The 23,714-nt window shown below is 34.7% G+C and overlaps 1 protein-coding gene across 1 annotated transcript in view; it reads right to left on the reverse strand.

Moving 5' to 3' along the window:
• LAMA2 (laminin subunit alpha 2) overlaps positions 1–23,714 on the reverse strand; it is a gene marked incomplete at both ends in the record, with an annotated part of 330,653 nt that overhangs the window by 170,813 nt on the left and 136,126 nt on the right. Inside the window, 2 exons of the mRNA XM_079532443.1 lie at positions 21,639–21,812; positions 23,147–23,287. Of these exons, the coding sequence (XP_079388569.1) occupies positions 21,639–21,812; positions 23,147–23,287 (315 nt within the window). The remainder of the gene's footprint in view (positions 1–21,638; positions 21,813–23,146; positions 23,288–23,714) is intronic.

Here is a 23,714-nt window from a genome sequence, read left to right on the forward strand (position 1 = left end):
GATCATCCACATTTCACTTCGTCAAAGGACAAGTTCCATTCCCCAGTGCTGACAACAAAATTTCATAGATTCACTGTTATTGAAAAGTTAGAACAGACAGATTAGTTTCAACATGCCTTTCAGTCCTCTGTAGGCATCATCCCCTTTACTGATGTATGAATCCCTTTTCTTCACCTGTCTCATTCCACGTTTTCTCGTTTTTCTGAACCATCCATTATTATTTCACAACCTCTAAAATTAACTACCAATTGCAGTTTAAGAAAGAAAGTAAATCAGTTATGAACAAAACGTACATATACACAACAAAATGCACTTCATTCTCCTACCGAAGATTATAACAAACTAGTCTCTAGCTTAGGAAATTTCTGCAAATTGCTGTATGTTGGACCGCACAGATAAGTGCTTGCTTGCTAATATTATTCCATACATATCCAGTATTGGTCACTGCTGGAGACCTCTTACCAGGCTAGACAGATCATTCCTTTCCCTAACTACAGCTTATTTTTTCACAGACATTTCAGAATCAAATATTGCAGATTTCCTGCAGAGAGAATCCATGAATTTGATTTCTGAACATTTCTGTAAACAGATCAGTATCTTTGTAACATGAAGTGCCAACTTGATATCTCTGATATCTCTTGATAGCTGAAGAGCTGGAGGTTATGCTAACAGTCTCTGAGGAGTTAGTATCCAGGGCAAGTTAGCAACAGACAACAAAGCTGGTGAGGAATCTGGAGCACAGGCCTTATGAGGAGCAGCTGAGGGAGCTGGCATTGTTCAGTTTGGAGAAAAGGATGCTCAGGGAGATCTTATGCCCCTTTATAACAACCTGAAGGGAGGTTGTGGTGAGGTGGGGGTATGCCTCTTCTCTCAGGTAACTAGCAAAAGGTCTAGAGAGAATGGCCTCAAGATACACTAGGGAAATTTCAGGTTGGATGTTAGGAAAAACAATTTCTTCAAAAGAGTGGTCGGCACTGGAACAGCCTGTCCAGGGAGGTGGTGGAGTCACTGACTAAAGAGGTGTTCAGGAAATATGTAGATGTGCTACAGATGGAGTGGATGACCTCAGAGGTCTTTTCCAACCTTGACCATTCTATGATTCTAAGAGCTACTATTACTTAAAACGTGGAAAAGTAGATCTTTCCTCTAACTGTATTGCACTGTATCAAGTCTGTTAAGTATGTTAAGAATTTTGTAGTCAATATATTTCATGAGTGAAGTCTGAGTGTAGATAAAGTTCAAAACATTTAAATGATTTATTGTTAGGTAAAAGAAAGAATGAAATGGGAAACAGTCGGGAGTAGTATGCTATGCTTTAAATCTACAAAAACAAAACATCTGCAGGACATCAGATTATTAGAATTATTAAGCCTATAAAATTTAAGTATGCTGTACTTGGGAAACAAACTTAAAAAAATATACAGCATATGTGTGACATGCAGAACAGCTTGTGCAACACTTGTGCATTTTTTATTTCTGACACTGTCACATTCTTGTAAAAAACTTCGCACATAAAACTTTAAGCACTTATTTGTATATCACTAACAAACACATTTGCAGGAAATTATCTCTCTCTGTAAGTTTATTTGGGGAGATTTCACAGTCTTGCATAAAAAATTCCCATGCATTCTCAATATGATAATGAAAGTTTTAACTTAGATTTTTTTTTCCCCCACAATATTTCATTTCTATAGTAAAATGTAACATCATATGCACAGCAATTTGCATAAGGAGTGGTGCTCAGAAAGAAGTGGCTCAGAAAGAAGTACCAGGGTCTGACATTTGTTCTGTGTAAATGCTCCATTTTGAAATATTCTGATCAAGAAAATGATAAAATTGCAGCCTATGTTTTTTAAAATCCTGCATTCATTTCATAATAAAAAAAAAATAAATCAGATCCAATAATTATTTCTTCAGCATTCCAGCCACCAATAAGTGATCTTCCAGAGATCTCAAATCTCACTGAAGCTAATGCAGGAAGCTATATTTCTGTATTAAGTGGGTATACAACTGAATGTTGTATATTTGTATAATTTGGCTACTTACTTCAGTAAGTACTACTTCAGCCTATAGAAGGACTGAGGGTGATTTTCAGTTGGCCTGCCTGTACCTGAAGTAAGCATATAGGAAAGCTGGAGAGAGATTTCTTGTAAGAGTATGTAGTGACAGGATGAGGGACAATGGCTTTAAACTGGATGAAGGTAGATTTAGGTCAGGATATTAGGAAGAAATTATTTACTGTGAGCATGGTGAGACATTGGAACAGGTTACCCACAGAGGTTGTGGATGCCCCTTCCCTGGAAGCATTCAAGTCCAGGCTGGATGGGGCTTTGAGCAACCTGGCCTAGCAAGAAGTGTTCCTGCCTATAGCAGGGGGGTTGGAACGAATTATCTTAAAGATCCCTTCCAAATCAAACTGTTCTATGATTCTTAATTTTTCAGTGATACAAGGCATCAAGTTGGTGCAAAACTGTACAAAAAATAATGGCTTATTGTATATAGAGATAACTGGGTTAACTTGAAGGTTGGAAGCAGTCTTCAGCATTTCAGTTATTAACACCTAACACAGATCACTTAAAATTAGTTTGGAACATTTACATCAAATTGATGATAGCAGAAGAAATGAGAAACTAAGCTATTTTTCATTGGTCACTTTTATCTACTTTCTGTCAGCATTTTAGAATATTAGTGAAAGCAAAATACTTTAAAGTCAAAGTGGGAATTGAAGGTAACTTAACCCCAGCTGATGTTAGGTGCCTAATTTACTTTTAGAGATGTGACAATATTGTTAACCCTCTACTATCAGTGGAGAAGGAGATAGTATACCAATACTCAAGCATGAGTGAGTTAGAGCTATGCATTCCCCTTTGGAAAACTTTCATTCCCTTCAGGAAACTTGCCTCTCCCCTTGATGAGGAGCCAATAAGACTGACTTGTGAACTGAACACACTAGAATGGAACTAATTCTTTGATAAAGTTTCCACATTTAGAAAGTTCATTCGATAATCTCCACAATGAGCAAGCAAATCTGAATTGTTTAAACTGCTTAAAAGTGTTTTCACTGGTGACAGTCATCTTCTCAAACAATTAATGTGATTCAGAGTTTTTCTAAACACAACTGCAGTTCTGCTTAATTCTGAAGAAATATGAGCATAGAGGCCTGTATTTAGGGAAATAGTACCAAAAGTAGTCTCTAAATATCAACAGGTAAAAAAAACTGGTATTCTAGAGAGTATTTTTCTGAATGAGAAAACAGTGTGCTTAGAGTAACCCAAAATAAAAATAAAAATAAGGTTATACTTAAGGAGCATACTTTTCAGGCACAATTATTTGGCTACAGTAGGTAACTTAAACAGGATGTAAGTATTTTGTTAGTCTGAAATATTCACATACTAATGAGAATTCTCAGTAGTGGAAATGCTAGAGAACATAATGATGAGGTGTAAGTGGCTTGATATTCTTCAGCAACATTCACAAAAGAAAAGTAAACATTGCCAGAGCATGGGTCTGAGCACTGAAGCTCAATTGCTATACTTAAAAATCATTAAAACAGGTGCTGACATTCTCTTAAATTCTCCTGGAAATAATTTGTGAGGAAGTATGAGTTAGGATACATTCTCAAATTATAGTTTGGATGGAACAATTCTCTTCTAGAAGATGGAAGAAAAATGTAGTGTAAAGTAATAACTTTATTAATTATACTACTATATAGTTTATTCTTTAAATAGTTACTAATACAACAGCATAGGGTGTCAACAGTATGCTCATATCAATGGCCTCTAGAGAACAGGTCCCTGGCAATGCTTGGTTTGTTAATTCAGGTGTGTTCTTAAAGCACCCACATGAATAATATTTTTGACAAAGTATCTCAAGGACTAATTTGCAAATAGTTTTTCTCATTAGCAATCTGTATTCAAAATCCATTCCATCCAAATGCCATCCTATGGCTGAATACAGTAGTCTATGTGCACAGTTTTGGCAAAATCAGTGTTTTATAATGTCAGTATCGGCCTGCTGGAATGAGAAGCTCATGATGTAAATAACACTAGTCCTTTAATTCAATACAGAAACTACTCTAGACCCTGCTTTTTTCCTACCTACTTCCTCTATTCAGTATCATTTTACAGTAAAACGAGGAGGTGTTTGATGTCTTAAGAACATTTAGAAATGTCTAAAGTAATTGTTAGAAGTCTTAATATACTATCCAAAATTTTAGACAACTTTTCCCAGACTAACATAAATTAGTACCATATTGTACACATGTTGTATGAAGATAATATCCTGCCAAGTAGAAAAATGTCATCCCGAAATAGAAAGTCACATTTACTCAGGATATTGATCTAGCTTAGCTGGATTCTATAAAAGATAGAAAAGTGGATAATATAACTTCAGACATGAGAAGTTATTAAGTGAATTGACTCTTGGAGCTATACTTAATCTTCAGTCCTTACAGCACAAGCATCTCTTGGGTCAGATTGTTTTCATAGCACTAATCTACTAACACTGCTCATTTTTGGAAAGGAAGAGGAACTCTGAAGTGATAAACTTACTAAGGTTCCTCTGTCATGTATTTTTGCACAGGACAGCTATTCACTTACTTGCCTCCCAAAAACATAGAAAATGTACCAGAACTCCACAATTCCCTTTGAGCATATCTTTAAGGTCTTTATAACTGATTATAGTGCTCTAGCAATAACGTCTACTATGGAGGGGTTTATTTTCAGTTTTGCAGTGCATTTACATCTAAAAGGCTTAATAAATCACCTAACACATGTATGCACATGCAAAACTAGATATTTCAACAAGGAAAAAATGTTTAGACATCTATTTATTATAGTCTGGATCCCACTATACAAGAAACAGCAGTGGAATAATGTTCACCAACTGAAGACTGTCTATCTCTGGTGCCTATAAGAATGCAGAACACAATACCAAAACAGAATAGTTTAATATTTAGTACACACTTAAGAACAAAAATTTCAGCTCTGTTTTGAGTACAAATGCTGCTTCACTCCTTCCTGTCCCAAGAAGATATTTAAGTCCTAAAAAAAGAAATCAGGGAACAGTGGATCTCTTCCCTTCCTCATAACCAATGTGCAAAATGTCATGAAATGGTACATCTCTAAAGAAGTACTGAGAACATTGCTGCACATGAGGACCTGACAAATAAAATGATGTATTTACAATCAAGTTATTTATTTATTTATTTATTTTTTACAATTAACCATCCCGCAAAACTGAAGTTCTCAGACAGAAAAGAGCTGGTTTTAGAGAATGCAATCTTCATCACATTTGTGCAATAGAAGAATTTTTTTTTTTTTTTTTTTTTACCACTATTTCTGTTGCATGAAAACTCATGAAAAGCCAGACTGTGCCTCAGAAAATAGTTATGTTAATTATTCTTTTCTGCATCCTCCTGTGATCCTACTTGATTTGATTTATTACTTCCCCTTCTTCAGTCTTTTTTTAGCTAACTCAAATCTGTTTCCAAGGCCCACTGTTTTTTATATAATCCAACACAAAAAGTTAGCATGTGATACATTAACTAGATAAACTAGAGAAGCAATGACAATACTTTGTTTCTCTGCTTACTTTGATACTAATCTGACTCAGAGAAATTGAAAATTTCTTGAAGTGTTTTTGACAGCAAAATTATAAAATGCATTAACTCCTAGGACATATAGATTCTAATCACTGCTAATGTAAATGTTCAACTAGTTAGCAGAAGATTGTAATGTGAAGGCAGAAATAACTCGTCTTCCCCCCAAAAAAGAGACATTTAAAAGATTTTTCCTATGTTATAATCTCAAAATATTTTCTTTCTTTCTGATCAGCATATGATGTAGCAGAGAGCAAAGCTGCAGCTTAAACAAGAAGATGAGAAACAAATACAGTAATTTGTGCTTTGAATTCAAGGAAAATAATTACATTTCTTTACAGATTATTTTGCTTCTACGCAACTTATCCAATTTGCCAGTGTAGATGGTTAGAGTAAAGCAGCATTACAACCTAAAAGAGGGCACCGTTTTGTCACTTTAAAAAAAAAAAGGATATTTAATAGCTCCACTGAGGCAAGAGAAAACATTTTCAAAATCATATAACACTGGTAGAGAGTAGTACAGAGTAGGCTGTTACAGACTCAGATTATACCCCAAATGAGTCCTTTGTTTCTTGCTGGATATTCATGTGATAAAGACTTGAATGTACAGCTAGGAGAACTGAAGCTTTTGAAATACAAAGACAACGCCATCAGTTCAGAGGTAACCAGGACAGAAAATGAGGTTAGGAGAGTAAGAAATCAAGTGCCACCATGCCCTTACATGCTTCTTAAGAATATTTTTCTTTGCTTTACTCTTCAACATCTTTACCTGGATAATGGGATTGAGCATACCCTCAGCAAGCTTAATGTTGACAACAAGCTCAGTAGTGCAGTTGACAAAATAGAAGGAAGGGATACCATCCAAACGGACCTGGACAGCCTGGAAAAGTACACCCATGAGAACCTGATGACATTCAATAAAGACCAAGTGCAATCTTGCACCTGGGTTGGGGCAATCCTAGGCATGAGTACAGACTGGGAGAACTCCTTGCAAACAGCCCTGCAGAGAAAGATCTGGAAGTCCTAGCAAACAAAAAGCTGGACACATGCCAGCAGTGTATTCTTGCAGCCCAGAAGGCCAACAGTAATATGGGCTTCATCAAAAGAGGGGTGGCCAGCAGAGAGAGGGAGGTGATTGTTCCCCTCCAGTCTGCCCTTGTGAGGCCCCATCTGGGGTGCAGCATCCAGTTCTGGGGGGTTTCCAGTGCAAGAAAGATGTAGAATTGTTGGAGAGAGTCCAGACGAGTCTGTGAAAATGACCGAAGGGGCTGGAGCACCTCTCCTAAGAAGAATGGTTGAGAGCTGGGCTTGTTTAGCTCAGAGAAGAGAAGGCTCCTAGAAGACCTCATTGGAGCATCCCAGTACTTAAATGGAGATTATAAACAAAGGGCAGACAGACTTTTTTTTTTTTTACACATTTTGGTAGTGATAGAACTAGGAAGAATGGCTTTAAACTAAAAGATGAAAGATTTAGATTAGATATTAGGAGGAATATTTTACTCAGAGGGTGGTGAAGCCCTGACGAAGATGTGGGTGCTTCATCCCTGGAGGCATTCAAGGCCACATTGGATGGGGCCCTGGAAAGCTTGATCAACTTGGTGGTAACTCTACCTATGGGAGGGGATTAGATGATTCCTTCAAATCAAAGTAATTCTATGATTCTATGATATGTTGCTTTTTCAGACTTTGTCTTTTTCTCTGAAACAGGTTCATTATTTTGTGCAGAGAACTGGACATATAAACCTTTCTTGCAGTGCCTCAAAGTCATAATAATAATAATAAAAAAAATACTCAGAAGATAATATATTGCTCTCTCTGTATTCCCTGAAGAACTAAATAAAATTACTTCGCAAGAATCTGTGATATCCCTTCCTAAATCTGTGATCTCCCACTCAGGACAAATTCTTCTTCTTTGCAGTTTGCAGTTTACTGCTTCATTACATATTGTGTTCCTGTTACATATGAAATACTCTGCAGGTTAAAATTCTTCCACAGAGCCACTGTAGAATACCTAACATAGATCGACAGAACAGATAATTTAATATAGATCTGATTCAAAGATCTGTAACTGCATACCTGATACAGACTGAGATAAAATGGGAGAATTTTCATTTTAGTTACTTCAATAAAACAAACCCAAAATAAACACAAAAACAAACAAAAAAAGAAACCTTTTAAAACTACCTAATAATTACTTCATTTTTTTTCTTAGCTATCTAAATCAGAATCACATAATACACAAATATGCATCCAGTGTTCCTAGATACAGTTCTCCCATGAACTCCACTTTTTCCCTTTCTCCTCCCTAAACACAAGAACTCAGTGTGAACATGTGATATATTAGGTTCAGTCATTAACAACGCAATTATCTTTGCAGCATGTAGCTATCTAAATCTTCTCGTGGAGAACTGGCACAAAAACTAACAAGGAATGAATAAACTAATTAAGAGAACCTGTTACATATTCTCTGAAAGCTTTCAATGGCAAATTAGGGCTATGGACAACAGCTACAATCTTGGGAACTTTGAGGAGCTCATTGAACACACCAGTTACTCATAGCTGGAGCTAGCTTACTGAATGCTTTTATCTCTGCTCTTAACAAGACATTGAATGCTGTCCCAAGGTGATGTACTACTTATTAGGGAAGCTCATGTCTCTTACTATTCACGCTTTTGTTCACAGCCAGGATAATAAAGCATACCAACAATGAAATGGTTGCTTAATTGCCACTGTCATATTGCTGGGAATTCTATTTAAGTTTCTTTGTACACAAAAGAAAAGAAGATTTATGGCCTACGGGGCAGTATTCAAACTACTTCCTTTGAACTTTCAACATTTTGCATTAAAAAAAAAAAATTGAAGTCCTTTTAATGAAGTGGTTGAGCACTTTTCCCTGTACTGTTCAAATTTTCCAGATGGTTCCACATTACACTCAACTTGTATACATACATGTTATGATATAAAACTGTGATAAAAAATACGTATTTTTACCACCATGAATAATGAATAAAATTTAGCTTTAGTATCCCTCCTACTACTCATTCATTTGGTATTCATTGTTTTAACACTGACCATAATTATATACATGATACATATTAGGTTTTACAATGGATGTCATTTATCCCTTCAGAAGTATTTTATCATAATTTAGCATAGTCAGCAATACTCATTATGATGGATCATTTTTCATTAATGAAGCATTAATTAACATTCACTTATTCTAAGTGTCAGTCACTACCTGCCTAGACCAAAATAAATCCTGCTTTGGAATAGAAGTTTAAATTTATTATATTCTTCAGGTAAAGTGAACACATTTTGTTAAATAACTCATACTTTGAGTGCTTTATGAAATGCTGCAGCAGTAATATATATGCTTTAGTAATTATGAAAGGTGAACCTTCCCAGATTAAAAAGCATTCAACTTCTGGAAGGCTGGAACTTCATTTCTGAAGACATGGGTGATTATAGTCACTAGACATACTTTTACTATTGATCTTCCCTATCATCACAGAAAAAATCTCAGGAACATAAATAGAGAATCTAATAGATGATTTTTCAGCTTTGTGAAGATTTTGTCATTAGAATATGAAATTGTATTTGTGGTGTAAAATATCAGAAGGAGTTTAGTAGGTAAGATCAAAAATCTGTTTAACTTGTCTTCTGTAAACTCAAGTAAAACAGCAGAACACAGCTTCAAGTTCTGCGTATCTTTTATACAGAAATCTGTTTAAATGAATTGAATATTCAAATTACATAAGGGAAACCTACACAACAATTTAAATGCATTTTCTGGTAAAAAACAGGAATCTTTGAAAGAAAACAGAAAAAATCCCCTACAGATTTCTAGAACTTTTTAATTTTTAGCAACATTCAGGAAAATATAAGGTTCAGTTGTGGTAGCACATTTCATTCATCATTTAACAACCATTTTCTAAACAGAATCAACAGCATTTATCCTTCCAAAATAGTGGAAGACAGCTTGAAAGAATTATAATCTGATACAGGGAAGCAAAAGCATTTACCTTTTGGAGCATACAATATGTAATCAGAATAAACTTAACATGCAGTACAATACATCTACAGTACAGAATTATCAAATTCCTCAAAACTGACTTTTTTTCATGGCATCAGAAAGAAAGTAGACAAAGGAGCTAAATAATGATTTGTAGGAAAAATAAGTAAAGCTACATTTTTCATATATGCCTACAGCAATACTCTCAAGGGCAATGAGCAAAGTATACAGACAGTAGTCCAAAAGTATAGAATAATGTGTCAAAATATGTATAACTGAAGGGGAAAATTCTTCATTCTTTACAGTAAAATGTGTGAACTTTATAAGAATTTTTGGATTTTTTGCTTTTACAAAAGCTTACATTGAACATGTGGAAATGCTTTTCTAACGTAAATATACTTTTGTCTGGAACTTGCACAAAACCATTAGATTTATAATTCTGAAATGCAATAGCAACTGTGTTTTAGCACACATTTTCATACAGGTTTCAGAGTTTGATTAGGCTACGATTAGACTATGCTGTGAAACAGTGGATGTACTTCTACTTAATTTGGAATTGCATCTCACTGCGGGGATGGTCAGGATATACTCTGAGGCTTGGAATCTGAACTCTTTTGACCCTCTTAAGTCTTTCAGATGCAATTTATCTCCTTGAATTTTGCAGACAAAAAGATTTTTTTTTTTCCCCACAGAGTTCTGTGAAGGCTTGGTAATGTGTTTGATGATTCGCTGACTAGGTTATCAATTGATTACAGTCATGCTGGGAATAGATTTTTAAGTTACTGAGCTTGTCACCAAATACTAATAATTTTCAACTGCTACTAATCTCTTTCCAGTAACAAAAGAAAACATACAAACTACAGATTGTCAAATGCATGCTGCAGTACCTCAGAAAATCTACATTAATGTTTGACACACTCAGAAGAGTTGATATGGCAAAGTCACCAGCCAAACTATGAAAAAACTATCTCACTGCAATTTTTCTAAAAGAAAATTTGAAAATGTTTGGTAGAAAATCTCCAAGTGAGTATTTGAATGAATTCCGAGCTAGCTTTCATGTAAAATCTTGAAGTTTGCTTAAGAAAGGTTGCCTTCATCATCTTCATATCTCTAACTTTCTAAGTGTCTTTAATCCCATGTGGCTAGTTTTATTCTCTTGAACACTTTGTGTCATACATTCATATTTCTGTTGGAGAGTTGAGACAAATGTAGAAAGCTATTTGTATTCAAATGCATATGTGTTATGACATAAAACTAAGGACACGAGACTGACAAAACCACATTTTTGTGCATCTACCTAAGCTGAACTACCACATCATCTATGAAAGAGAGGAGTAATTTACTGGATCGTACATAGCATCGCATGAAGCAATGAATCTGCAGAAAGTTCATTCTCAAAAGCATGTTTCACCACGGCAGACTAAACAGAATTAACTCAAATACTTAAGTAATAAGACACAGCTGACTAAACAACATTTCTATTTATATGATTAGCTTTAAGGACATCTGTTGACATAAATCTACTTTGCAAGTTAAACAAAAAAGAAAACAACAGTTTAATTCCACCTGTTTTATTAGTTTAGACTGTCTTGGTTTATTAAATTTGGAAATATTGTTTTCCATAGCTAATGACAACAGGATACTGATCTACTACTCATTTTGTGTTTCATTTCACTTTTCTGGATTTTGTCTGCTCTTTTAACATGGCAAACATTTTAAATAACTAGATGTATGCATAGCTGTGTACTGTCTAATTTTATTCAAAACATGTAAGAAGAAAATGTTCCCTTAATAACATAACAGATCTTGATAATCTTATTTTTAAAAAACAAACAAACAAACAAACAAAAAAATATCCAATCCCTTTAATGTAAATTAAATATTATATAATGGCTTTCTGGAGTGTGGGAAATAAAACACTGATGGAAAACTATGTACTACTCTTCAAAGTATTTATATGCATTAATATTGCTTCAATATTATTGGTGTCATCCAGTTTATGGCAAAGCAAACTTAGAATTGCAGATGTTTTGTCCTATTAAATACACATTAAAGAAGGAGGATGGATATAGACACTATTCCTTTGCTTTCTGGCCAGTCGCATAGCTTAAAGTCTTCATTCAATGAAGTCCTCATTCTAGGCCATGCTTTCAGAGCAGACTGTAGCTATCTTGTTCATTAGCAAAATATAATTCAAAAACTTATAAAAGCATTTCTCTCGGGAAATTAACTAAAAATTTGATATATAACCAAGATCTTGTTTTTGGATGGTAAATTGAAACTATATATGACCGGACACTGTTATTTTAAATTAATAAAAATAGATTGAAATCCTTAACTATAAATCAGTCAAAGAAATACACAAAAATAACTGAAGAAAACTTGTACAGAAAGTTGTTGAAATAACTACCTTCATCGTAGAAAAAATTCCTGTCCCCAAAAAGAGTTAAACAAAACAAAGAAGTGACCCACAACCATTCTAGATATTTCACAACATTTGAAGATTTCAAAACTATGAAAGAAATTAGAAATATTAGTAGTGTTACAGTCCCTCTAACTTTCGTGTTATTATGAGGAAATTACTTCTGGACAGGGACAGCAAATTGATAAGATTGAGAAGGCAAAACAAATAAAACAAACTCTTCAATTAGAAAAAGAAAGTATTCTCCTACATCACAATATAGAGTGCCCCTGAGACTGAAAAGGCAAGTAGATACCAATCAGAAATTCATCCAGCTATCTCAGGAGACAGGAGTGATATTGCACATATTTTGAGAAATGTTAGGTACTTCTGGCAAATATGGAGTGTTCAGGCAGGTCCATTAAAACAAACAAAACAATTTCACCTAGAATAAATACATTCATTTGGGTTCAACAATCGCCCGTGTCTACTCATGCATACTATTTACTCTCATTGCTGATGCTTCTGTCAATCTGAAGTTGAGAGGAAACGGCCTTGTGATTCAGGGAAACTGCTGAAGTGTATACTCAGGCTTCAGTTTGAGAGATAGGTTCATTTATCATCATAATAAGCTATTACCATTGATAGGTCACAACTCATTGAAGAGACAGTCAGTCTAATTGGCTCAATTCAGTTAACCATAGATGCGCCTCAAGGAGATGAGCGGTGCTTTGCAGGTAATATTCAATCACCCAACAAACCACTTGTTTAATAATTCATCTCAGTTCAGACTGGGGTTCAAGCACCTGATTACTCTTTCAACTTGCCAAATACCTGGTCTTAACCCCTTTGTCTCTTGGGTTCAGTAAGACAAAGACAAATTCATTCTGTAGTTAGAGTCAATCATCCCTTATAGAAACTTACTGAATATTTAAAAATTTCCACTGAGATTTTCTTTCAAAAGAAAATAAATTTTATTGTAGTTAGTTAGTCTCTCTTTGGAAAATAAAATCTTTGTTCTGATAATTTCTGCTAACAGCTTAAAGTGCGTCTTCCTCCTTATGGGAATGTAGATGCTAGGAAGCAATATGGATCCATTCAAAAATTTTTAGCAGTTTGATAATGGTGTAATAGATGAGACCGCTTGGACAGCCCATTCCAGCACATGACTTCTCCTTTGGAGAAGAAATTTTTCCAAATACCTGAAATGAACCTCCCCTGGTGCAACTTGAGGCCATTCCTTCTCATTTTAAAACTAGTTATACAGGAGAATAAGTTGACTCCCACCTCACCGCAGTCTCTTTTCAGTAGTTGTGGAGACCTGAGCCTCCTCTTCTGCAAACTAAACAATCCCAGTTCTCTCAGCTGCTCCTCAAAAGACTTGTGCCCCCGTGCCCTCAACAGTTTTTTTGCCCTTCTCTGGACACTCTCCAAGGTCTCATGTCTTTCTTGTAGTGAAGGGCCCAAAACTGAACACAGTACTTAGGACATGGCCTCACCAGCACTGAGCACAAAGAGACAATCACGTCTCTGCTCCTGCTGACTACACTATTTCTGATATTAGCCAGGATTCCACTGGCCTTCTTGACTGCCTGGGCACACTGCTGGCTCATGTCCAGTTAAGCATTGACCAACATCTCTAGGTCCTTTTTCTCTGTGCAGTTTTCCAGCCACTCTACCACAAGCCTGTAGTACTGCCTGGAGTGGTTGTGGCCAAAGTGCAGGAGCCAGCACTTGGTCTTGCTGAACTTCATCCCACTGGCCTCAGCCCACAGATCCAGCTTACCCAGATCCTTCTGTAGGGTCTTTCTATTCTCAGGCAGATGGACACTTCCTCCTAACTTGGTATCACCCGCAACTTACTGAGGGTGCATTCAATCCCCTCATCTAGGTCATCAATAAAGATATGATACAGGGATATTATTTGGATATTAACTATCACTTTGGCCACTTCAGATCAGCTGTCTTAGATGTATCTTCTCTCATTTCTTGCCTACTCCCAGCCTACTGAGTTAGAGGTTGCAGAGAAAGCCTTGATGCTGTACAAATTCTGCTTGGCAAGAGCGAAAAGCCTAGCATTTTATTTACATTGTTTTAGACAAAATATCACATAGGCTGATATGAAGAAAGCTAAGATTGTACAGTAAAACTGTAGAAGTCTGATATTAATATCAAAAGATCTGAAGAGTAAGACAGTCTGCCTTTCTCTGTCTTTTAAGTCAAAATATACAAAAGTGAGGATTTTGATACTTTGTTTTTTGGTGACTAACTGGAAATTTATTAAGTATGGAGTATTACTCTGAAAAATAGAGCTTGTAAGGCAATCATCATAGTGGTGCTACCACACACCAATCATATTTACTTAATTCACCAATATTTATATTTACTTAATTCACCAATATTTATGAAGTCAAGAGTCTAGTTATTACTTCCCTGAGGCAAATGTACAATAAAAGGAAAAGCAACTTTTGGTAATAGTTTTGGATACCTTTTTCAGTTTCCTTTTGCTAATGACTTCAATATAATAATGAAATTACTTCAATAATTCAATATGTACATTTTGAAATGCTGATGAGCCACTCTCCTTTCTTCTACACTCTAGTTAGCCATAGTGCTTTGTGATTTAAAAAGGGGTGATTTTTGACTTTAATTACTATCAATCAAATTTTAAAATATATAGAGAAGAACAATATTTTATTGAAAAAATAAAAATAAATAAACTTCTTTCAAATGGTACTGGTTGTAATGTACCACTAACAAAGTTGAATTAGGTCTATCATACCTATTAACTGGTTAAAATCATAGAATCACCAAGGTTGGAAAAGACCCACAGGATCACCCAGTCCAACCATCCCTTGGTGATGGATCTCACTAAACCATGTCCCTCAACACAATGTCCAAATATTCCTTGAACACCTCCAAGGTTGATGACTCCACTACCTCTCTGGGTAGCTCAATTCAGTGCCTGACCATCTTTCAGAGAACTAGTATTTTCTAATGTCCAGCCAGAATCTCCCCAGTGCAGCTTGAGGGGGAGATTTACATATAAATGTATAAATATAACATGACACTACATACAACATTCCATAATACTATTTACTTCCAGGTAACGTGTGCTGATCAAGTAACTCCAGTTATCATCTTCAAAGCAAAAGCTTCTTTGCTGAAAATGTATGTTGTGTGTAAAAAACACCGTACGTCCTCACTTCAAATATTAATTCCCTTGCAGTCTTAAGCAACCACCATTTAATTTAGCTATCTCAAGCTCAGGCATATTAAACCATTGTCACCATGCTTCTTTTTTTGGATGTTCATTAGCACACACTACAAATCATCTGACATGTTAGTTCTAAGTCGCAGACTTTTTCTTCTGCTTTCTTTCATCCTTCACTATTTTAATTTTTGGATCAGACCTGAGAAGAGTAAGACCTTTTAATCTAGCAAGAAATTTACTATCACTATTTTCTAGTGCCCTTAGTATTCTTTCTCTAACATTTACATCCCTTCTATTTTGTTTGTTTTTGTTTTGTTTTGTTTTTGTTGGTTTGGTTTTTTTTGTTTGTTTCTCCACTTTTCTATTGATTTTCTATTGATTAAAATCCTTACCTTCAAGGCAAACTTGGACAAGAAGTAAAAGCAAAGGAAACTTTAGATTTATAAAATAATTTCACCTATAATAAATTTCCTCTTTCCTTTACAGCAGTATAAAATGATTTTAGCAGAAAGAAATTAAATGTGTGATAGGATACCTGACACTACTGCTGTTAGTGGACTCAGCTAGTCAGATTCTGAGTCCTGTTCAAACTGACTTTAGAAGCTTAAAGAAGTCTAAAATGTATTGCAGCTTCTAGTGCAATCACAATAAAAACTGCACTTGAACAGTTCCAAGGGGCTATCCAAACATCATTAGAAAGAACTAAAAAGGAAAAAAGTTTGTGAAATGTACTTACGCTTTGGTTGGTTGGTGGTTTTGTCCTCAGTAATTAGTATCTGAACATTACAAATAAGGCAGTTCATGAGTACAGGAATGTTTTATTTTCTAATGAGGATCAAGCAAATTTTTGGCTAGTCACCAGTATGAAAGGATGCACAGATACAATTTTGTCACATTTCTTGGAGCCATGCTGAGAGAATATTTCATCAAAGCTAAATAATCTAAACTGTGTAGTATAAGTTTAGTGAACTTAAAGAAAGAATCAGTCAGCCATTGTTCTTATCTTAGAAATGTTTTGCTCTTCACTTGTACTCCAGTTGTTTGTCTATTCCTTTCAGTATCTGAATTTGGCTACTGCCTCAGTTTTTAAAAGCTATAGTGAAAAAAAGTGTTAATAAACTAAGCAGCATGATTAGAGTAAGTTGAAAACCAATTCATAATGTTGACTGAATCTATTTACCATGGTGACTTAATTTTAATTTCAATCAATGTAGATTCTGATGTATAATAAAATTATGCTCTTTATGTTAGATTAGGTTTTACTTGTTAGAAAATAAAAACATACCAATAAACTGAGCCAGCTTTTTTTTTTTTTAGAAGTATATATTCAAATATGAAAGTCAAAAGAAGCTGAAGTATTTTTATTTAGGTTCAAATGATCCATCTTAATTTTCTGCTACATGTTGGCTAGATACAATTTTTTAAAAATCTGAAGATTTGCAGCTTCTCTGAATAAATTCAGGGATGTTACACCAAATGGAGATTTCTGGAATAGTATTTGCTGCTGATGCCTATTCATGTTTATTTTACACATGAATAACGTGCATATAACATAACTATTTCACTCAAATGTAGAAGACGTTAAGAATCAATTAATGCCTGCAGAAAATTGTTTTTGATAAATCATAAATCACACAGTCATGTTCCATACTACATCCCTTCCTTATTTTTGCTATTGTAGATGCTCTTTGTTACATGGTCAAATCTGGTGCTGAAACTCATTTCTGTGCACAGGATATAAGTAAAGCTAATTCATCATGAAGTGATGGACTTCCATCACTACTGAAAAAGTCCTTCAAATAATCAGCAGATACTTAAAGCACTGCCATTTTGATCCAAAATCTTAGATTTAGATTAGGGCAACACATCTGTGCTAACTAATCTATACGAGGGCCCAATTCTCCATACAACGAGGTGAAAGAGAGAAGTATTTTTTAAAGGCACATTATGGAAGAAAACATTAGATAACTTAAGTTTCACTCCCTCAGTTTCCTGAAAAAACTCATGCAGACAAATGCAGGATAAATTTAAGACAGAGTTGACTGTAATTTTGTACGCTAAGTCAGACATTGCTTTTCCTGAGAAGTGAATAAATTTCTAAACAAAATGATGACAGAAAAAAGTAGCCTCCAATAACTTTTTAGTTTGCATCTTGGATACCCATTTATATCAAAAGGCATTAGATTGTTCTCCTTTTTGAGGCAGGAAGTAAAATCAAGAAAAAGACTTGGGGATTTATTTAATTCAATCATGTCCTACAAACCAGAAAGTCTTGACATCTGACACCACAACAATACTAGATGAAGCTTTCTGGTTTTAGATGCATTAATAATTTAGGACAATTGATCCTGGCATTTCTGTTCCAGCTGATTATTGCATTATTTACGCTTCTTTATGTTTTGGGTTTCAACTCCTTCCTTTCTCCCTGTGAGCTGTAGACTGCAATGTGCTCCGCATTATTTTGCCTTTTGCACAACAATTGCCTAAGAAATGAAAACAAATGGAAGGAAATAAACATAAAAGCCACAAAGACCTAGCTTATGATTATTATAGAATTCAATATTTAATCCTATGAAGTATTCTGGGCAGTCTGCAGCAGATAATGTCACAAAAAAAAAAAAAAAAAAAAAAAAAAAAAGCTCCTTACCCCATCTCAATCTATATCTTTCTATATCTTTCCATACTAAAATACTTTTTAAAGCCTAATAGATTTTTTGAAGTTTGCACATACTGGCTGCAGGCTTATTACAGCCTTCATGCCTAGAATCAAAGAAGCATTGACTTTTTAAAGCTAGCAAACAGGTTACACAGTTAATTATAAAAGAATAGGCAAAAGAAATGAAATGGCATTGTTAAGGTGAACAAAATACCCTCATTGTTCTGCATGCATAGACTCAAAACAAAACTTTCAGTTGCTGTCCTGATTTTTACTAGCATTTGGAGGACAATGGATGCATAGATGGATGCTTATAAGTATATGAGACTTGAGAAACATGATATACTAGAATATTTTCTATCTAACAAAGCCCATTATATAAGCATCTTTTGTGTTAATTTTTGATATTGTCTGACTTCATGAAGAACTTACACTGAATGAGATCGTGCTGTAGAACTAGTCCAAATGACAACTGTAGATTACATTTGATACAAGAAACTGCTCAATCTTAACAAAATCTGCTAGTAAGCCAATGGTGTTTTGGAGCAGAGGTGTTTTAAAGCTTCCTCTGTGTTGTTTACAGTCTGAATAATGGCAACAGTAAGAACTGCTCAAAACCCAACCAAAGGAGTTAGAGGACACTTATCTAATTTGCATATGGATACTGGACGCTGATTAAAATGTTCAGAGACCTGAATCCTACGACATCTTCTGCCTAAAGGCTGAACTAACATGTGACTGCTGACAAAAAGCAGTGCTTTAACCACGTGAAGGGGGTTAGTTATATCTCCACCATCATGGTTAAAGTTGGGCTTTAGCAAATAAAGGTAAATATTTGCAAAAGACAGAAAATAAAGAGAAGCTTCCTGTCACCAAAGATGGATGTTTCTTCATGGAGTCCCATCTGATCTACCTACTCTATATTGTGCTTATTAGCTATATTGACTACTTGTAGGTGGCTTCTTCTCAGCATACAAATTATCAAATTATTTTTTGCAGAGATATCAAAGGAAATCAAGCAGAGCATGTACACACTGTAAGATTTTTGAAACATCATGGACACTTAACCCTCCCATACTGCCTTTAAAATAGCAGGTGCTTTCACTGAGATTGGTACCTAATTTTTAATTAATTTATACTCTCTTTTCAGTGCTCTGGTCAAATAGTATCAGAGTGTAACTCATAACACTTTCAGACAAATTTATAAAAATATTTTAGCATTTAATATACATGTACAGGTTGGTTGTTAAAAAAGTGCTGACAAAAAAACAAATGATGCTTTTAAACATCTAACAATGTAATTAGAGTTGATAGAATAAGTAAATTTTTCAGTAACTACAAGTTTTAACAGGCCACTTGTTCTCATGATTGCTCTAATCCTTAGTTCAGTAGGTTACTACAAAGCAGACAGGAAGATAAACTATTTTATCATACTTATTAAAACCTTAATACTAGCCACTTTAAATTTGTTCTTCCCAATTACTCACTAGTTTCTAGAAATTAAATTCCCCCAGATTATTTCCAAAATGCATTCTGCTTCAAAAATGGTTTTTAGTTCAAAAGTATTATATAGTCAGGAATGGAAAATAACTGGCTCCTCCCCTCAAAATAATAATCTGTATTAGTACAAAACAGTTGAAGCTGTGCTATTAGCATGTACGTTTAGGAGAACAAGAGGATACAAGTGATGTTAAAATAATCTATGTTCTAGTCTCACTTTTACATAAAAAACTTTACTGCATCATCTATAACCTCTGGTTATTTGTAATCCCTCTTTGGAGACACAAAGATTGGTTTCATATAGTCTAATACAGTCCATGAAAAAGGACGCTGAAGGCTGCACATTCAGAATATCCCACTTAATTTTATTTTATTTTTTTAACCAGAAGAAGCATTTTGAGAGAGATGTAAAACAAGCAGATAGTGTACATATGGCAAGCAATATTGTCGAGGCTTATTCATAACATGCCAACTTTATATTAAAAGAAACATTTTAAATAAGGATTTTGAGATATATTTGAAAACTGGAAAATGCAGAATGGTTACTGTGTTTTGTAACTCAATTCTATTTTCAGGAGTACCATTTCAGAACGGTAATTTTAACAATAAAAAGGACAAGTGGTTTTCTGTGACACAAGGTTGGTGAATTACAATAGAAATGTATGTGTTATGAGATTTCCTAAATTTTTCTAAGACAAAATTTCTTAAAGAAGCTCGCCTGCTCTCCAATAGCAACTATCATACAACATTACAGCTAGTGATCAGTCTCAGGAAAGAACGTTTTCATCAGGTTTTCAGCTGCTTGGTTTTATCCAGCTGCAGCTGTTTAGAGAAATAGTTGAGTTTGGAAATAAGGACTTGCAATATTCCACTCCCACTGTATCATATGGGTTAAGCAGTTCTTTATACTCCAATTTACATTATGCAACATGACAGTTATGATGTACTGTCATAATTGCTGATTGCTTTCAGTATTAGTGTAGTATCAAAAATGTATATAGTTTTGTTATTAAGGAAATTGTTTCATTCATATAAAGATATCTGACAGTAATCACAAAGGACCTCCAAATTACACTGAAAAAATATCTTCCATGTTCAAATACTTTGTGCACATTCTTATCATTATTTTGCTCACTGAATAGAAGCAGGATAAAATTCTGTCTGGAAAAGTACCACTTCTTATCACAAGGTAAGTTCACTAAGTATGGAAAATTACAGAAAAACTCTCCCTTGACCAATGAAACAGTCCTGACTACCTTTAGCAAATTATTGCCTTGAACAGGATATCCAATGGAATGGAATGGATTTGGAATGATTCTATTTGGTTTCTGCTCAGTTCTTCTCAGTTACCTTCTGTCATGTTCATTTTCAGCCAGTAGGAAGAAAATAAATAAATAAGAGGTTGACTAGCTTGAAGAGAGTACAATGGGAAAAGTGCTTGTGTTATGTTAGTACTTTAGATAAATTTTTACCATAATCAACATTATAAAAAATGGAAAGCTGTTTATCTTTCTTAACATTTATAACTCATTCACACCTTAGTTTTATTCTCAAAAAAAAAAAAAAGAAAAAAGGATTTTTCTGAGGGTATCATTTGTAATAGCAGGAAGCCTAAAAGACCAACAGTCAGACCACTAAGGCACTCATGACTTTAGAAAGCAAGTATTTGTCATAAACTTGCAAGGCATGAATATCTGTGTATGCGCACACATGCACACATGAAGATTTGGACAATTATTATGCACCAGAACTGGTGCAGAGCTCAGAACAGGATCTTCTGAGTTGTAGGGCAAAGTACTCCCTACACAAATCTCTTGCTAAACATTAAAGTTTTGTAACACACCCCCACAACATCTGATACACAACTTGCATCTTATGAAAAGCAGATGAAGGAATGAGTTTTCAGAGCTGAAGATAAAGTGGGAAAAGTGGAAACAGGACAAGATGAAATACATGCCAACTAATTCATTCAAAAATAATAATTAAAAATAATAATAATACAGCAATAAAGACTATAAAGACTACTCTAACACCTGACACCAGAAACCCAAAATAGGCTGAAGGTCAAAGATAGTTAATTTTCTCTGCATATTTTTTGCATCTGAAGAACACTCCATATGCCTCATTCCTTCCTGCCTGACGTATTACTGGTCAGATAGCTACCCAGCTTTATCTCAGTTCCACCCCCATTCAAAGCCGATTTTTTTTTCTCCAATAAACCAAATTACTGTTGAGGCAAGTACCATCTGCACTTACCTTGTTGCCCAAGTAAGAACTGGGTGCACTCCAATAATAAATCTGTGGCAGTACTTTACGTGCAGACACGTTGTTGATGCTAAGCTGCTGACGCCCACCAATACTCTTCTGCTTAGGAGTAACTCTGATGTGACCAGATAAGCCAACTAGATGCCAACCATTCATGTCTTCTATCTATGATGGCAGGAAACAGAAAACAAGACAAAACATATTACAATCAGAATTATGACAACAATCATTTCAACTCTCACCATCTCTAATTATTTCATTTCCTTTTAAAAGTGACTAGGTTTATAAATATGATTAAAGGCAGTTTAAGAACAAAAGAAATAATAAATAACAATAAAAATTTCTCTTATTTTTTGCAGCTAGGAGTTAGAACTCCTCAGTAGTTTGTCTGAAGTATTGTGTGCTTTATGTCATTCAGAGCAAGGCAGAAGTTCAGTCTTACATGCATGATTGCATGATTCCTCTGAATATATTAAATGAGTTTATAATGTCAGTCACAAGAGAGTACAGAAGATGACCTGACATTTTCAGATTGTCATAGACAATATAATTCATACTAATTTGTAATTCTGAAGTGTTACAATTTACAACTTTAAATGTACAGGCTATTTACAAAACCTAAAAAAAAAAAAAGCCTGTGAGCATCATAACTTTTGCATCAGCAGAGATGAATGCACTGTTTATACAAGAATGGCTTCTGGAGGCTGGATATGAGCAGAACAGTGTGCTAGGTTAGCTGTGGGCTAGAAATTTTTCTAGATGCTGGCACACAGATGAACGCATTAGGCATATGATTTTATTTTCAGATTTCTAGCATACTGTGCAGCCAAGACCAGAAGCTACGAGATCTGAAACATATTTCCCAAACTAGATCTACAGATATGAATATGTAGCATACATCTGTTACAGTGGAACTGGTGTGTAAGTTTTGAGAACTAATGTAAAGTTTAGAGTATATTTGATGCTGAAGACATTTTTTCTAGAGTACAAATAAGAACACTTTTATCTCACTTTCACATATTTTCCTAGGGATGCAGAATGCAAAAAAAATACACTCAAAATTACCCCTGTAAGGTAACTTTTTTCCTTATGGAAGCTAAATGTTGTACATTCAGAATGTTTCAAAATTCTTAATTATTTCATGTCTAGAAATCTAATAATGACCTATAAAAGAGGCTTGCTCTGTGGATATATTACATTTAATTTAGTACTGATTATGCAAGCATATTCTAGGACTGAAGCACATGGCTTCATTTGTGATGCTTATAAGTTCTTTTGCACTCCTCCCTACTCAATTGCATATTTTTCAGAACTTCATCAGATGAAGAAAATACAAAGTTTTAAAGTATTTTCTTCATGATAAATGACAGAATGCATAGGACATAAAAAAAAGATACATCGTGTTATATAGTAAGATGCACACTGGTGCCAGCAGAAAGTGAGAACCCATAAAAACACAGAATCAATGGCATATACTGATACAGCAGGAATTTTCTTACATTTCTGTATGTAAAGTGAGAGCCTGTGCAGACATTTGTTTTCCCAGAGCAGAAACATTCCTCACAGCCTTGGGGATTATTTTGCTGCAGATTGAAGAAGCCTGATTTGCAACGATCACAGTTTTCTCCTTCAACATGTTCCTGAAAATGCACATTAGAATATTACTTCAGTTGTCATGGAATAGAACTTGAGATAACCAGCTTTCATACTCTCTTTTGCTTTAATGCAGAACTACAAAGATATTTATAGGAATCGCTGTTCTTATTTGCAAATAATCAGAATTAGATCCTCTACACAATAAGCTAATAAACTTACCTATAAATGGCCGAAGACAGAACTTGGACTTCATAAGATTTTTAATTCTTCTTCCATGTGAATACATGTACTTTCAGGACAAATCTTATTTATCTCCTGTATGCTTAAGGGAGTGAGAAGGGAAGGACATATGGGACAAAATATTGTGGCCTCAACAACCTTAGTTTGTAGGTATGGCTGAAGAAATCAGCATTCACAGGTGACACAAACTTTGTGTTAGTTTTACCAGTCATTCTGTCATTATCAGTTTTT

The sequence above is a fragment of the Tetrao urogallus genome (assembly GCF_951394365.1).
Source record: "Tetrao urogallus genome assembly, chromosome: 2".
NCBI classification, from domain to species: domain Eukaryota; kingdom Metazoa; phylum Chordata; class Aves; order Galliformes; family Phasianidae; genus Tetrao; species Tetrao urogallus.